At 41.8% G+C, this 17386-nt stretch overlaps 1 protein-coding gene across 4 annotated transcripts in view; it reads right to left on the minus strand.

The window, feature by feature from the left end:
- The window catches only part of asb5b (ankyrin repeat and SOCS box containing 5b), an 81039-nt gene that overhangs the window by 41536 nt on the left and 22117 nt on the right, over positions 1-17386 (minus strand). Inside the window, exon 1 of one of the 4 annotated variants that reach the window (XM_073048037.1) lies at positions 13111-13283. The exons of the other annotated variants lie outside the window; for them this stretch is intronic. Coding sequence (XP_072904138.1) covers positions 13111-13234 — 124 coding nt within the window. The 5' untranslated portion in view covers positions 13235-13283. Of the gene's footprint in view, positions 1-13110; positions 13284-17386 lie in introns of those variants that run through there. 4 annotated transcript variants of the gene reach the window in all.

Below are 17386 nucleotides of genomic sequence, written 5' to 3' on the forward strand. Positions count from 1 at the left end.
TTCATTCTGGGGGTCACTCCTGTGAACCTCCTCTGGAGGATTCTTTATCAGAATCCATATGCATTGTAACCCATCTAAACAGCAACTTTGATTACAGAATGCTAACAGTGAACCACTTCACCAACGGCAAGATGTAAGTGCTTATGGTTAAAACTAAGCTGCCCTCCATGGATTCCGTCTACACTTCATACTGCAAGAGTAAAGCAGCTACTGTTATCAAAGACCCACACACCCCGGTCATTCTCTCCTCTCCCTCCTCCCATCAGACAAAAGATATAAAAGCGTGCACCAGCAGGTTCTAGTACAGCTTCTATCCAGCTGTTATAACACTATTGAATCAAAATGATATACCTGCCTGCACATCTCCTCCCTCACCACTATTCAGGCCCCTAATAGTTCCTCCAGGTGAGGCAGTGCTTCACCTACGAGTCTCCTGGGGTCACCTATTCTGTCCAGTGCTCTCAGTACGGCCTCCTCTACACCGGTGAGATCCTAAACAGATCTGAGGGCCGCTTTGCTGAGCACCTTCTCTTCGTCCGCCACAACCCCGGTGGCTAGCCATTTCAATTCAACTTCCCATTCTCATACCAACACGTTAGTCCTTCGTTTCCTCTATGGCCACCACGAGGCCAAACTTAGATTGGAGGAGCAACAACTCAAATTCCGTCAGGATAACCTTCAACTCGATGGCATGAGTATCAATTTTTCTCATTTCTGGTAATTATTCCTCTCCTTTTTTCCCCTACCCCCTTCTCTCTTTTTCTATTTCAACTTCTGATCACACCTTCATTCCTTTCTATTCTCTTGTCCCACCCTCATGTCCTGCCCATCTCCTCCCTCTGGTTCCCCTCTTCCATCCCTTTATTCCATATTTCAATGTCCTCTCCTATAAATGTCTTCTTTTTTATGTTTTATCTCCCAGCTCCTTCTCTCTGGCACACCTCCCCATCCCTGTGGCCCATCCAAATCACCTTCCGACTCATTTGATTTCATCTGTCATCTGTCAGCTTGTATTTCCCCCCTCCCCCCACCTTCCTATTCTGGCCTCAGCCCTTTCCTTCCCAGTCCTGATGAACGGTCTTGGCCTGAAACCTAGACTCTTTATTTCTCCCCACAGAAAAAAATCAATCAAATCAAGTTTAATCATCATTCAAACCGTAAATATATAAAGCTGAACGAGACAGCATTTCTCCAGGGCCAAGGCGCAAAACGTTCAAAAGTAGCATGAAAATATTCAAAAAAAGCGAGTACCAACTAAAGAATTTGCTGCCTGGCCTGCTGTTCATCCAGCATTATGTGTGTCTTGCTATTGATCATGCCTCTTCTATGATAAGACCTCAAAACCTCATCATGGCCTTATTGACTACCTGAATTGCATTTTCTCTGCAACTGCAACAGTATATTATTGTCGGGGAAAGAAGAGTGAGGACTAATAATGTGATGTGCATTATACCAATATGGTTGCAGGGAACCTCAGAAGTAAAGACATGGAATCCAGACATGATGATGTCCAAGTTTCAGGAACTTGGTTAATTATGCACCCACTGTTGTAATAGAAAATTGGATTTGCTGTTGGGCCTGTGGATAACCATTTTATACTGTAATCAGGAGCTAGTGTGTTACTTAGTAAGTCTTCCTGTAGCTACTATTCGATTATCAAAATGGATTCTTACTGGTAATCTGGTCCAACTGAGAATGTAAAAAACTGCTTCAAATTCACTCTCAGGTAGATCAGGTTTCACTGGTCTCCCGGTGTGCAGAGTTTAAAAAAAAAATAAATTGCCCATTATTTTGAACACCAACGCCGAATGGCCTCTTAGTTTGCTCCTACAATTGTCATTATGCATTCTGCTGTTGCTTTTCCCTTGCAGTACCTCAGTGTGCTGATGTGATGAATTGATCTCTGTGGATAGCATGCAAAACAAAGTTTTTCACTGTAACTCAGAGCATGTGACAATAATAAAGCGATTTACCAATTTAAAATTCGTAGAGTTAAAGTCCAAATTCAAGTTCAGTTTATTATCATTCAACCGTACGCATGTATATTTCCAAACAAAACAACATTTCTCCGGAATGAGATGCACAACATAGTATATATAAATCACACACATAACACAGAAACTAATATTATTACTAGTATATTAACACACAATAAGGTGCATTCACGATGCAAGTTAAAAAGTAAATCCTGTAACGGTACTGGTGCTTCATGTGTGATAAGACCTGGCTAGTGGCAAGGAGTTCAGAAGTCTCACAGCCTTGGGGAAGAAGCTGTACAGTTACACAGCACAGATGAAGGCCCTTCAGCGCAACTGGTCCATGCTGAATAAGTTAATCCATCTAAACTAGTCCCATTTGTTAACATGTGGCCTATTCATTTCTAAACCTTGCCAATCCATGTACCTGTCCAATCCTCTTTTAAAAGTACCTACCCTAACCACTTCCTCTGGTAGCACATACCACCCTTTGTGTAAAAAAGTTGTTGCTCAACTTTGTATTAAAATTTTTCCCTCTCACTTTAAATCTTCACCTTCCTGTTCTTAATTTTCCACCTTTATTTATGTCCCTCATACAGCAATTGATACACTTTACAATTTAATTTCTTGGTGAAATTCTTTCCTAATAAACAGTCTCAGCCTAAAATATTCACCATTTACTCACCTCCATAGGTGCTGCCTAACCTGCTGAGTTCCTCCAGAACTTTGTGTACGTTGCTCTGGATTTCCAGCATCTACAAAATCACTTAAGTTTACAATTTAACTTGCCAACTTTCTAAGCGATAATTTTCAAAGCCAAGGTCACAGTAATAAAGTTAAATATTTTTATCTGCTTTGTAATCTTATTCCAACATTTATCTTAGTGTTGTTCAGAACAGAACATTAACAAGAGTCAGGCTTTGCAAGAATTCCTGCTCCTTGGACGTTGTTGTTACAGAATGTTAACAGGAGTCAGGCTTGGCAAGAATTCTGGCATTTTGACTATCGGGTGAATGTTCGTGCCCCAATGAAGTCTGTGCCAAGAAATGGGTGCTGCATCACAAACTACCGTAATTGCTTTTACATTTAGCAGGATCTGTGCATCTGGTATGAACCAGCACTGGCTCAGTCATGCTCTACCATTTCAAATCAGAAGAAGTGTTTATTCTGAAAATACTAAGTGCTGAACGCTGGTTCTGAGTATTGTACCCCACATACTGTCCAAGTTCAGTATGTGTTGCTCCCTCTCCTTCACCCCATCACAAAAGCACACCGGACATTTTGATCTTGGTTGACATTTACATCTGAAAAAATATTTCAAAGATCAAAGCCATGTGATAGGCAATGGGAAACCATTCCAACTACTCTTCCCTGGTAAGTGGTTCAAGAATCGCTTGAGTGAGCCTTGAGTCAGGACAGAGTAGAGTAATTTTATTGTTAAATTGCATCATGTCACCGTATATTAACTTGAGATTAATTTTCCTGCAGACATTCACAAGAAAGTAAATAAATACAAAAGAATTTATGAAAAAAGTGTACACAAAAACTGATAACCAATGTGCAAAAGAAGACAAATTGTGCATATAATGATAAATAAGTAATACTGAGAAAATGAATCACATAGTCCTTGAAAGTGAATCTGTAGGTTGTGTAATCCATTCAGAGTTAAGCTATTCTATCCACACTGGTTCAGGAGCCTGATGGTTGAAGAGTAATATCAGTTCCTGAAACTGGTGGTGAACTATCAAATCCTGTACTTCCTTTTTGACGGCAGCAGAAAGAAGAGAACATGGCCTAGATGGCGGGGCACGTGATGATGGATACTGCTTTCTCAAGGCAGCGCTCCATGTGAATGTGCTCAATGGAGGGGAAGGGAGAAGGAATCCACATGGACTAGCAAGGAGTTATATTGAAAGGAAAGGATTAGGTACAAAGCTCATAGGACATATTACGTCTTGCATTTGTTCCAGGAGTTAAGTAGTGGCAAACTATTAACGTTAGTGTGAAAACATGTTTATGTAACAGTTGCCTGATGCCATCAAATCCAGGACAGTCGTTCCCAATTAATTCCTGCACTCTGGAATTCTTTTCCCAGTACACATCGTCCTTCATATATCACTGTCCACTTTTAAGAGCCTCTTTGACAGCATTCAAGTCAAGTCAAGTTTTTTTGTCATTTCGACCATAAACTGCTGGTACAGTACACAGTAAAAATGAAACAACGTTCCTCCAGGACCCTGGTGCTACATGAAGCACAAAACTACACTAGACACCACAAGGCTACACTAGACTACATAAGCCAACATAAAAAACTGCACTAGACTACAGACCTGCACAGGACTACATAAAGTGCACAAAACAGTGCAGGGCAGTACAATAATTATATAAACAAGGCAATAGGCACAGTAGAGGACAAATTACAATATAATAATGTAGATTATACAATATAATGATGTAGATGTCAGTCTAGACTCTGAGTATTGAGGAGTCTGATGGCTTAGGGGAAGAAACTGTTGCACAGTCTGGTCATGAGAGCCCGAATGTTTCGGTACCTTTTGCCAGACAGCAGGAGGGAGAAGAGATTGTGTGAGGGGTGCATGGCGTCCTTCACAAAACTGTTAGCTTTTCTCAGTCACATCCTCTAATGAGCCCCAGTTCTCAATTCAAGTGTCAATACACTCAGGCAGGCTTTGATAACTCTTCCAAAACTAAGAATAGAACAAAAATTGAAAAGAGTAAACAGTCGACCGTTTCCGGCCAAGACCCTTCATCAGGACTGGGAAATACAGATGAGGAGTGAGAGTAAGAAGGTGCGAGGAGGGGAGGAAGAAGTACAAGATAGCAGGTGATAGGTGAAACTGGGATGGGGGAAAGGGTGAAGTAAAGAGTTTGGAGTTGTTTGGTGAAAGAGATAGGGGACTGGAAGAGAGGGAATCTGCTAGGAGAAGCTATAAGACCATGGAAGAAAGGGAAGCACCAGAGAGAGGTGATAAGCAGGTAAAGAGATTAGGTGAGAGAGGGAAACAGGAATGGAGAATGGTGACTGAGACTGGGGGTGGGGCAAATTCTGCAAGTATTCAGACATTCAGATTCTGCCAGGCCTACTGAGTTCCTCCAATGTTTTGTGTGTGTTGCTTTGGATTTCCAGCATCTGCAGATCTTCTCATGTTTGGAATAGAACAAAAATTATGGTTTGAAGAAGACAAAACTTTTTGACCAAAGATTCATACAGTATTGAAAGAGACCTTTGTCCCACCATGTCTATGTTGACATCAAGTTTTTCACAGCAACGTTTTCATCCAGAGGGTGGTTAGTGTGTGAATGAGCTGCCAGATGAAGTGGTTAAAGTAGGTACATTGATCGCATTTAAAAGCCAATTGAATAGGTACATGGGTAGGATATGTTTAGAAGGATATGAGCCAAATGTGGGCAAATGGGACTAGCTTGGATGGGAATCTTTGTCGGCATGGCCCATTAGGACCTGTTTCCATGCTGTATGACTCTAAATGCTTACTGATACTAATCACATTTTCTAGCACTCAATTACAGTCCACTATGCTTTGGAATTCAAATTCTAAACCAAGAGCGAGGTTTGATTGATATAAGCGCCGGGCCGATTGGGAAAGGTTGGGTATGGGCTGAAACATGGCAGTGGGGTCCAGGTCCAAAGGATATCAATGGGACAGGGCCTGGGTCCTAGAGTGAGAAAGTACCCGATGTTTGGAAGATTTAAATACCGGGCCAGATGGATTGAAAGGCAGGGTGTCAGGATCAGAAGCGTGGATTGGGCCGGTTCTGCTTGCTGCTCCACGACGTTTACTCTGCTCTTCGCTGCACTGAGGTCGAAGCTGTGCCCTTTGAACTTTAAACTGGTTGTCCACATGCTTCTGAAATACCGTGTGAGCCTAAGACTAAGGAGGTATTCATACAACTTCATAAAAATCTGCAGTGGGCAGCACAGGTTTGGTCACCACACTACAGGACTGATGTGATTGCACTGACGAAGGTGCAGAGGATGTGCACCATGATATTTGCTGGGATGGGTTATTTCCATTATGAAGAGAGACTGGACAGACTCTTTCTGAGGCTCATGAGGAACCTGCTCAAGGTACACAAAATTAAGGAGATCAATGATAGGGAAAAATGACCAAAAACTTTTTTTCCATGAGGAAAGATACACATTTAAAGTAAAGGACAGGAGCCTATGAGGGTATTTGAGGTCACTGAAATCTGTGGAATGTCCAGGTGGTCAGCTTGGTGAATGCAGGTTCCTTCAGAACATTTATTACTTCTACACATACCAAGGCACAGGGTTCAGAGCTGAAAAATAGGATTAGTATAGGCATGTACCTGAGGGATGACACAGATATGATAGGCTGAAGGACCCGTTTCCTGTATGATTCTGTGATAGTGGTAATTTAAGTGAACAAGTGATTTCTAAACAGGTGAATTTACAGAGGGGATAAATAGAATTCACTACAGTGTGAGTTAGGGGTTCTCACCACAAATAAACGCAGAAAATGTTGGAAATATTCAGCTGGTCAGATAGTATTAGCGGAGTGAGATAGTGAATGAACAATTCAGGATGACAAACTTTCATGAAACATGCAAAAAAACATTAGGAAAAGGATGCAAGTTTCAAGTTGCAATGACTTGATCTCCTCAGCTGTCCATGGCAATGAATTCCAAATTCACCACCCCTTGGCTAAAGAAATTCCCCACACGTCTCTCTTCTAAACGGACATCCTTCTATTCTGAGGCTGTGCCCTCTGGACCTAGACTATCCCATTACTGCAAACATCCTCTTCATGTCCACTCTATCCAGGCCTTTCAATATTCAGTAGGCTTCAATGCGATCCACCCCCTGCCATTCTTTTGAACTCCAGTGAGGGCAGGCTAAAGCCATCAAACACTCCTCCTACATAATCTCTTCATTTCCAGGATTATACCTGTTAACTGCCTCTGGAAACTCTCCAATACTAGCACATTCTTCCTTAGATATGGAGCCTAATACTGCTCACAATGCTCCAAATGTGGCCTGACCAAAGCCTTATGAAGCCTCAGTATTACATACTTGTTTATATATTCTAATCCTCTCGGCTGTGTGTGTCCTATAAATGCCCCTCATGGTTTTCATACTCCTCTATAAGGAATGCTAGAAATGTGAGAGACAGTTCCAGCGTGGCTGATTATTTGAAAGTGCGAAATTCAGTTCTGCAGACACAAAACCATTGAATCAATGATCCAGTTCAAACAAAAATGGTGGAAATAACCTGACAGCATCTGTGGAGCAGGAACCCATGCAGATTGGTAATCCTTCATCAGATTGTCTTCTCGGTGTTTCCAGCACAAAGGTTTTCAGGGTCCAAAGTTATTTTTTGCTTGTCAGTTGCAATTGAGTTGTAAAGGCCCTAATGTGCCAGAGTGAAAGCTGAACTGATCTTCACTGGAATAGTGTGGGAGGCCAAAGAGAAAGAAGTCAGACAGGGAGTGAGATGGAGAATTAAACTGAAGGCCAGCCGGAAGCTCTGAGCTCAAAGGAAATTTTCTGAAAATCCATCATCCTGTTTGCATCAAGTATTCCTGCTACACGGAGACCACATCATCAGCAGTGAATCAGGTTAATAGATCAGATTAATGAGGAAAAGTGACAAGTGAAGTTTATTGTCATTTAACTACATACATGTATGTAACATATATAATGGATATAGAAACAAAATGTTTCTTCGAACCACAGGGTATAAAGTACAGTAGTACACATAACACAGGATAACTTAAGAAGGTAAGGATAAAATCTACAGATGAATCACACATAGGTAACAAACTAAAGTGCATTTATATTAAATATTGTTGAGTACGGAACAGATTAACCAGTGACACTTCGTGGGAGTTCAAAAGCCTAATGGCCTGGGGGAAGAAACTGTTTCTCATCCTGATCGTTCTTGTTTTTATGCATTGGAATCTCTTGCCTGATGATAGAGCATCAAAGAGGATGCAAGATGGGTGGGTAGGATTGTTAATGTTAAGGGTCCTACGTATGTAGCGATCCTGATAAATGTTCCCGACGGATGGTAGGGTAACCCCAATGATCTTCTCAGCTGTTCTCACAGTCCTCTGTAGGGACTTCAGGTCCGATGCTCGACTGCTCCCATACTAGATGGAGACACAACTTGTCAGGATGCTCTCAATGGTGCTCCTGTAAAACACAGTTAATTTGGTGCGGTGGTGGGGGGGGGGGTTATAGGAGCCTTGGTTGCCTCAATCTTCTTAGGAAATGGAGGAGCTGCTGTGCCTTCTTGTTCAGGGAGGTGATGTTAAGGGACCAGGTGAGGTCAGCTGTGATGTGTACTCCCAGGAACTTGGTGCATTTAACTCTGTCTATGGAGGAACCATGGGGGATGGGTTGGCTGCACCTTCCTGAAGTCCACAATGATTTCCTTTGTCTTCTTCATATTCAGGCTTAGGTTGTTCTTCTCACACCAATCGTCCAGCCGCTGCACTTCCTCTCTATACTCCGTCTCAACATCATCTTTGATAAGGCCAACCACTGTTGAGTCATCCGCAAAGTTGATAACATGGTTTGAGCTGGATCCTGTGATACAGCCCTGTGTCAGCAGTATGAACAGCAGTGGGCTGAGCACACAACCTTCGGGAGCGCCAGTGTTCATTGTAAAAGGACAAGAGATGCTGCTGCCCACACAGAATGACAGTCACCTTCCTGTTAATATGTCCAGTATCCGATTGTAGAGGGAGGTGCTGAGACCTAGCGAGGACAGTTTCCCCACCATTTTCTGGGGTATGATGCTGTGGCATGCCAAACAAAATACCAGGCTATTATCTTCCTGACAGCCAGCCAGCAGAGTATAGGGGTGGAGGGGGACTGACTGAGTTTCTGTTTAGGGGGAGATTTGATGGAGGTTACAAATATGTTGATACAGCACAGAATAGCCCCTTGAGCTGTGCTGCACCTGCAACCCCTGACAACCCAGATTTAACCTTAACCTAATCCTTGGGCAATTTACAATGAGCAATTAATCTACACAATACGTCTTTGGACTGTGGGAGGAAACTGCAGCACCCAGGGAAAACCCACACATTCTATGGGCAGGGCGTATAGACCCGTTGCAGATGACGCTGGAATTGAAACTCAAAATCTGATACTAAGAGCTAACCGCTACGCTAACGTGGCATACTGTGACGGGTATAGATCGTGTAAATTCAAGCAGGCTTTTTTCACTGATGTTGGGTCAGGCTAGATCTAGAGGTCATGGGTTAAGGGTGAAAGGTGAAATGTTGAAGGGGAACACGAGGAGGAACTTCTTCGGTCAGAGGGCGGTAAGAGTGTGGTGAATGCAGGTTCAATTTCAACATGAAAGAGAAAATTGAATAGGTACATGGATGAGAGGCGTATGGAGGGCTATGGTCAAGTTGCAAGTTGATAAGACTAGGCAGCTGAATAGTTCAGCATGGAGTAGATGGGCCAAATAGCCTGTTTCTGTGCTGTAGTGTTCTATGACTATAAGTGAAGAGCCCTCAGGCAATCCTCAGTGGGATGGATGTGTAGAGGGCTTGGAGAACCATGGTAAAAATGAAGCATTTAGGACCAGGAACTGTCAATGTGACAGATAACACGGATGTTTCACCTTTTGAGATGGAAAGGGACTTGTTGAGGTGAGAAAGAATAATCAAGATAGAAAGAGATGAAGTTTGGATGCAAAGAACAAGATGAAACAATGGAGAAACAAGAGACTACAGACGCTGGAATCTGGAGCAATAGATAAGAGGCTGGAGGAACTCCTGAAGAAGAGTCTTTATCCAAAACATCCACTGTCCGTTTCCCTCCATAGATGCTGCCTGATCTGCTGAGTTCTTCAAATATCTTTTATGTTGATCCAGAAGGATCTACTGGAAGACTCCAGCTTGTGGATCAGGATGTAGCAGTTTTGAACAATCTATCAACAACACTGAGACACTTAGTTATATGTTGCTATGTTTAATCCCAAGAGGAACAATTTCTAGAATGCCTATGAGATGGATTTTTAGAGCAGCTCGTGGCTGAGCTCACACGGGGGTCAGCTTTTCTGGATTGGGTGCTCTGCAATGAAATGGAATTGATTAGAGAGCTTAAGGTAAAAGAACCCTGAGGGTCAAGAGATCATCATATAGTCAAATTCAGCCTGAAATTTGAAAAGGAAAAGCTAAAGTCATACCTATCAGTATTACAGTGGAGTAAAGGGAACTACAGAGGCATGAGAGAGGAATTGGCCAGAATTGACTGGAAAAGAACACTGGCAGGTAAGATGGCAGAGCAGCAATGGCTGAAATTTCTGGAAGCAATTTGGAAGGCACAGGGTATGCATCCCAAAATGGAAGAAGCATTCTAAATGCAAGATGACACAACTGTGACTAACAAGAGAAGTCAAAGCCAACATAAAGGCCAAAGAGAGGGCATATAACAAAGCAAAAATTAGTGGGAAGTTACAGGATTGGGAAGCTTTTAAAAAACAGCAGAAGGCAACGAAAAAAGTCATTTAGAAGGCAAAGATGGAATATGAAAGTAAGCTCGCCAATAATATTAAAGAGGATACCAAATGTTTCTTCAGATACATAAACCATCAAAGGGAGGCGAGAGTGAATATTGGACCATCGGAAAACAATGCTGGAGAGGTACTAATGGGGGACAAGGAAATGCTGGACAATCTTCACTGTGGAAGACACTGGCAGTATAGCGGGAGTTCCAGGCATCGGGTGATGAAGTGTGTGAAGGTACCATTACTAGGTAGAAGGTTCTTGGGAAACTGAAAGGTCTGAACATAGGTAGATCACCTGGATCTGATAGTGAACACCCAGGGTACTGAAAGAGGCAGATGAAGCGACTCTGGAGACATTAGTAATGATCTTTCGAGAATCACTAGATTCTAGAATGGTTCCAGAATACCGGAAAATTGTAAATGCCAATCCACTGTTCAAGAAGGGAGGGAGATAGAAAAAAAGAAATTATAAGCCATTTAGACTGACCTCAGTGGTTGGGAAGGTATTGGACTCAATGTTATAGATGTGGTCTCAGGGTACTTAGAGGCACATGATAAAATAAGTTGTAGTCAGTATGGTTTGCTCAAGGAAGGTCTTGCCTATCAAATCTGTTGGAATTCTTTGAAGAAATAACAAGCAGGGTAGACAAAGGAGAATTGATTGATGTTGTGTACTTGAATATTCAGAAGACCTTTGACAAGGTGCTACACATGAGGCTGCTGAACAAGTTACGAGCCCATGGTATTACAGGAAAGATACTAACATGGGTAAAGCAGTGGCTGATTAGCAAGAGGTAAAGAGAGAATAAAGGGAGCCTTTTCTGGTTCCACAGGGATCTGTGTTGGGATTGATTGTTTTTAAGTTAAATGTTAATGATTTGGATGATGGAATTGATGGCTTTATTGCAAAGTTTTCAGACAATACGAAGATAGGTGGAGGGGCAGATAGTTTTGAGGAAGTAGAGAGGCTGCAGAAGGACTTAGATTAAGTAAATGGGCAAAGAAGTAGCAGATGAAATACATTGTTGGGGAGTGTATGGACATGCACTTTGGTAGAAGAAATAAAAAGATAGAATGTTTTCTAAATGGAGAAAAAGTACAGAGAAAAACCTGAGGTGCAAAGGAATTTGGGAGTCCTTGTGCTGGATTCCCTAAAAGTTAATTTATAGGTTGAGTCTGGGTTAAGGAAGGCAAATACAATGTTCACATTCTTTTCAAGAAGACTAAATTATAAAAGCAAGGATGTAATGTTGAGACTTTATAAATCCCTGGTGAGGACTCACTTGGAGTATTGTGAGCAGCTTTGAGCTCCTTATCTTAGAAAGGATGAGCTGTAACTAGAGAGGGTTCAAATAAGGTTCACAAAAATGATTTCAGGTTTGAATGGCGTGTCACATGAAAAGCATTTGAATACTTGGGGCTGTATTCACTAGAATTCAGAAGAATAAGGGGCGATCTAATTGAAACCTATTGAATGGTGAAAGTCCTTGATAAGAGTGGATGTGGAGAGGATGTTTCCTATTGTGGGAGAGTCTAAGATCAAGTGTGCAGCCTCAGAATAGGGGGGCGTATTTTTAGAACGGAGATAAGGAGGAATTTCTTTACCCATAGAGAGGTGAATCTGTGGAATTCATTGCCACAGGCAGCTGTGGAGGGCACGTCTTTATGCATATTTAGGGCAGAGGCTGATAGAATCTTGATATGCCAAGGCATGAAGGGATATAGGGGGACGGTGAGGTGATTGGAGCTGAGAGGAAAAATGGATCAGCCATGATGAAATGGTGAAGCAGACTCAATGGGCTAAATCACCTACTTCTGCTCCTATATCTCATGGTACAATGGTCTTAAAGTGGAAGCCATCCAATATTGTATCAGCCAGTCATATCTCACTGAAAAAGATCTGCTAAGGAAGAAGATCTTGTATTTATAAATTATAGTTTAGAATGTATAATGTTACACAGCTATTGCATAACATTCAATTTTAGTCACTATTTTAACATACGAAGCCCAGGAACCAGTTTTCACGAGGTCCCACTTAGATTAAAGTGATAAAGACCAAATAATCTGTATAAACACAAGAGATCATGCAAATAGTGGAATTCCAGAGTAACACACACAAAATACTGAAGGGACTCAGGCAGCATCTATTCAAAAGTCAGCATTTTGGCCCAAGTCTCTTCATCAGGGCCGGAAAGGAAGGGGGATGAAGCCAGAATAAGAGAATGGGGGAAATTTACAGGAAGAATTCCCTTGTGCTTCATTGAAAGTAAGGAAGATCTTACTTTAAAATAAAGCCTCTCAATTTAACCTGCCTTCCAAAGGATGACTCTAGGAAAAGTGGAGAGCCCCCTTGGAAGGTCAGCCCATATTTGTATGCAGAAGTCTGAAGAGTCAATCAAACCTTACACCTTTGGATCCAGAGCAAAATTTGCTACCACAGAAATGTCAGCTGAGACCTAAGTTTAGAACAAGTCTGGCTAACTCCCAAGGTGCCAGGTGGTATTTACCTGGCTTTCAACATTAAAATTTTCCAAAGGAAAAGGTACTAGTTCAGTAGCGCAGTAATGTCAAATCACAAATTGGCATGTGGTATTTGTACTGACCTTGACTGGTGAGGATTCCCCAAACAACCTTTCTTTTGTTCGCTGGTTCTTCAAATCTTTCTGGAAGACTCTTACGCTCAAGTGGTTTAGTGCAATGACTGTGAACTGAGGTATGGCTGGACATGTTTACTTTGGCTTTCTCTGCAGCAGCGAGTTGCTAGAGCACGTTTGTTTGTGAGTGTGTTGGGGGGAGTGGCTTAACGTTAGCATGATTTTGCAGATCAGATTGGATGCCTGAGTATTTTTATCCCTGGCTTGTTATATTAAGCACTTTGGTTGGGAAAGCAGTGCGGATATGCGATCCCATGACAGGTTACGTATGACAAGAAATCACAGGCTCCAAGTGTTGTCACTTCTAAACTGTGTTTTAACAGAGATCAGCCAGCCCTGCTTGGTAACTACAAGACAGCATGTTTTTAATGCTCAAAGACTTACCATGAACTCTTGATTATCATTAAGTTTGTCAACCTGCACAGCACCTTCTCTGTAGCTGTTACACTTTATTCTGCATTCTGTTCTTATTTTACCTTGCATTACCTCAATGCACTGTGTAATGAATTGATCTGTATAAGCAGTATACAAAACAGGCTTTCCACTGTACCTCATACATATGATAATAATAAACCAATTCCAGTTCTCAGTGAAGTTTCTGAATACTTCACATAATAAGATTTAAATAAGTAATCATTCTGAGGCTAAAGGAAATAGATCAACACTTAAAGCAGATTAAATTGCACAGAAAAACAGAGCTTTAAGGCCTTGTTATTCCAGGGAAAAAAAATATCCTTTAGAAAACCGGTTATTCCAACAGAAAGAAAAATGTATACCCTCCCTTCAAATGCTTCAAAGTATATCTTCCATGATTTTAAATTAATAAGCAAACCCTGCTTTTAATAACAGTCCCCTTCTTTTTAACTGTACTTTTGTGGAGCATTTTGGAAGATTTTGTTTGTTCAATGTCTATATAAGTGCAATTTGTTTTTGTAGAACAGGAAGGTCAAATCTACCATCTGGGGAAAGGGAGCAGAGTTCCTTCAAAGATTCAAAGTATATTTATTATCAAAGTACATATCCAGTATACAAGCCTGAGATTTGTCTTCCTCACAGCCAAGAAACAAAGAAAACCATGGAACACGTTCTAAGAAAAACATCTACAGCTCCCTCCACCATCATGCAGGAAAATAAACAAATCGTGCAAGCAGCAACAACAAAGAAATAGGAGTGAAAAACACAGAAAAAAGAGCACAAAAATTGAAAGAGTTCAGGCATATTCAGTTTGGCTCAGTTTGTTATCTGCAGGCCCCCCAATCAAAATTGCCCAAAGTAGCAACAAAAAAAAGAGCGACCAAAAACCAGAACCACATTATAACGTGAACTACAGAGTCCAATCAATAAATATGTATTGATTACACCTTGCCCAAGACTTAGAAATCTGGCACCATCCTCCAACAACATCAAGGAAAGAGGCCATTCCAACGCAGGGATCTTACTTCCAAAGCGTTAAGCAAGAAGGAGGGAGAAAGAGACCATCACACGTAGACACCTCCCTCCAGCAGTAGCGAGTGAGAGGCTGGTAGGTGTCACAGAACACCCCCTTGCCTTGATGATTTCAATCTTCCTCGGCGCTTTAATCGGTGAGAACGACAAGAAATGCAGTCAATTACGGGCTTGCCAAGTTCATTGGCCTCGAGGCCGCACATTTCACTCAAAGCCTCAATGAACCCTCTCGGACCCAGTCAAGCACCAGATCAGTCAATCAGCCGGGAAACACACCATCAAAATGTAGGTCACAGGGTCCAACTGTAGTGGAACCACATTTGAAACAAAAAGGTGTAAAAGAAGTGAAAAAAGTAGTTTTGTAAATCTTCTGATATATCCTCAATAGACAGAGTCACTTTATCTCCAGTCTTGCTTACTTCATCCTGCTTTTTTCTTGCTGGTGAACAGAACAGAAATGCTTTGAAAGTCTTTGCTTACTTGGCAGTATTTTCACTCTTGCTGCTATTTCCATCCAGCGATTTGAGCAAAATAACCCAAAGTTTGGTTGCAGTACTGAAATTCAATGTCCTGTGGGAGATGTTGCTTCCTCCCTTCAATCCAATTAATAAAAAACCATGGGACTATTCTGAGGAAGAGCAATGGAGCAATCCATGGTACAAAGATCACTACCTATCCTTTCATCAGTATTTCTGTAAAACTGATCATTTGATCAGTATCATAGAGGAATAGGACCATAAGACATCGGCCATTCAGCCCATTGTGTCTGCTCCACCATTCCATCGTGGCTGATTCCAGATCCCACTCAACCCCATATACCTGCCTTCTTGCCACAACCTTTGATGCCCTGACCAATTAAGAAACTATCAATTTTTGCTTTAAATATACCCACGGTCTTGGCCTCCACAGCTGTCTGTGTCAGAGCATTCCACAGATTCGCTACTCTCTGGCTGACAAAATTCCTCCTTACCTCTGTTCTAAAGAGTCACCCCTCAATTTTGAGGCTGTGCCATCTAGTTCTGGACACCCTCACCATAGGAAACATTCTCTCCACATCCACCTCATCTAGTCCTTTCAACATTCAGTAGGTTTTAATCAGATCCGCCTGCATTCTTCTAAATTCCAGTGAGTACAGACCCAAAGCCACCAAATGCTCCTCATATGTCGACCATTCATTCCCAGAATTATCCTCTGGAACCTCTCCAACATCAACACGTCCTTTCGAGCTATGGGGGCCAAAACTGTTGACAATACTCATGAGATAATGCTGAGGCTTTAAATGACACTACTCCCTGACCAGTGTCTTATAAAGCCTCAACATTATCTTCCAGTTTTTATATTCTATTTGCCTTGAAATGAATGCCAACATTGCCTTTTGCAATGTTTTACCACAGACTCAACCTGTAAATTAACCTTCTGGCATTCTTGCACAAGGACTCCTAAGTCCCTTTGCACCTCTGATGTTTTGAATTTTCTCTGCCCTTTTGTTCCTTTATCATACATTTCTCAGCATTGTATTCCATCTGACACTTTTTTTCCAATATGTCTAAGTCCTTCTGCAATCGCATTGCTTCCTCATCACTACCTACCCCTCCACCTATCTTCATATCATCTGCAAACTTTGCCACAAAGTCATCATTCCATTATCTAAACCATTGATGAACAATGTGAAAAGTAGTGGTCCCAATACTGACCCCTGAGGAACACCACTAGTCACTGGCAGCCAACCAAAAAAGGTTTCTGCCTTTTATTTCCACTTGCTGCGTCCTGCCTGTCAGCCATTCCTCTACTCATTCCAAGTGGGGAAGGGGTATGTTCCAAGACAGTCCATTGGGTGTTAGATGGAAACAGACAAGGAAACAAAAATGGGCAGATGGCCCAGGTGGAGGGGAGGGAGGGGGTTGATAGAGGCACAGGGTGGTAGGTGGAACCAGGTAAAAGAGGGATGTTGGACAGATGGATCCCAATAATTACCTTCAATTAGCAAGACAGAAAAGGGGGAAAGAATCTGATTTGCTGATTTGGCATACCATATTTCATGGGAAGCTTTCATAGGATTTCTGCTTAAAGCTTATTTAGTCACATTTAAAGCTTTGCCTGAATTATTGAAAGTGCTTGGAATGATGCTCAGAGAGGACAGGGCACACTCAGAGATTCCGAGAAAACAAAGGACTGGATAATTGCAAATAAAGATTCGAGAACCCCCGTCTGATACCAAGCTTGAGTCCCTTTCTGGACAGCGAGCCACAAATCCATAAGAACAGTTCCGAGAAGCCAATGGAAAAGGCCAAATGCAATTGGGTTGGGAGATAAGTGAGTTTCAACAATATTTGGGGTCAGGGGGAGGAGAGCCAAAGTCTCTTGCCCCTCTTGGATGATAGGAATTTGACCATAAGACATATGAGCAGTATTAGCCCATTCGGCCCATCGAATCTGCTCTGAGTTACTGGTTAATGGTATTCTCCTGCTAAAGAGAAGACAAGTTTGTTCAGTTACCTGGTACTTTCATAAGTCTTTCTTAGGCGATTATACTGACCTTGGAAGATCCCCCGGAGTATATACACTGTGTTGGCTGGTTCTCTGAAATTTTCAAAAAGAATCTTATTTTGAAATGATTTGGTTAAATGACTGCCAACTGAGGTACTTGCAGACATATTGACTTTGGCTTTCTCTGCAGTAGGAAGTTGAGAGTGTGTGCTTGTTTGTGAGTGTTTGGGAGGAGTGGTTTACCATTAATGCAATTTTGGAAACCTGATTGGATGTCTGAGGTATATTTAGC

Source organism: Hemitrygon akajei, chromosome 6 (assembly GCF_048418815.1).
Source record: "Hemitrygon akajei chromosome 6, sHemAka1.3, whole genome shotgun sequence".
Taxonomy (NCBI): domain Eukaryota; kingdom Metazoa; phylum Chordata; class Chondrichthyes; order Myliobatiformes; family Dasyatidae; genus Hemitrygon; species Hemitrygon akajei.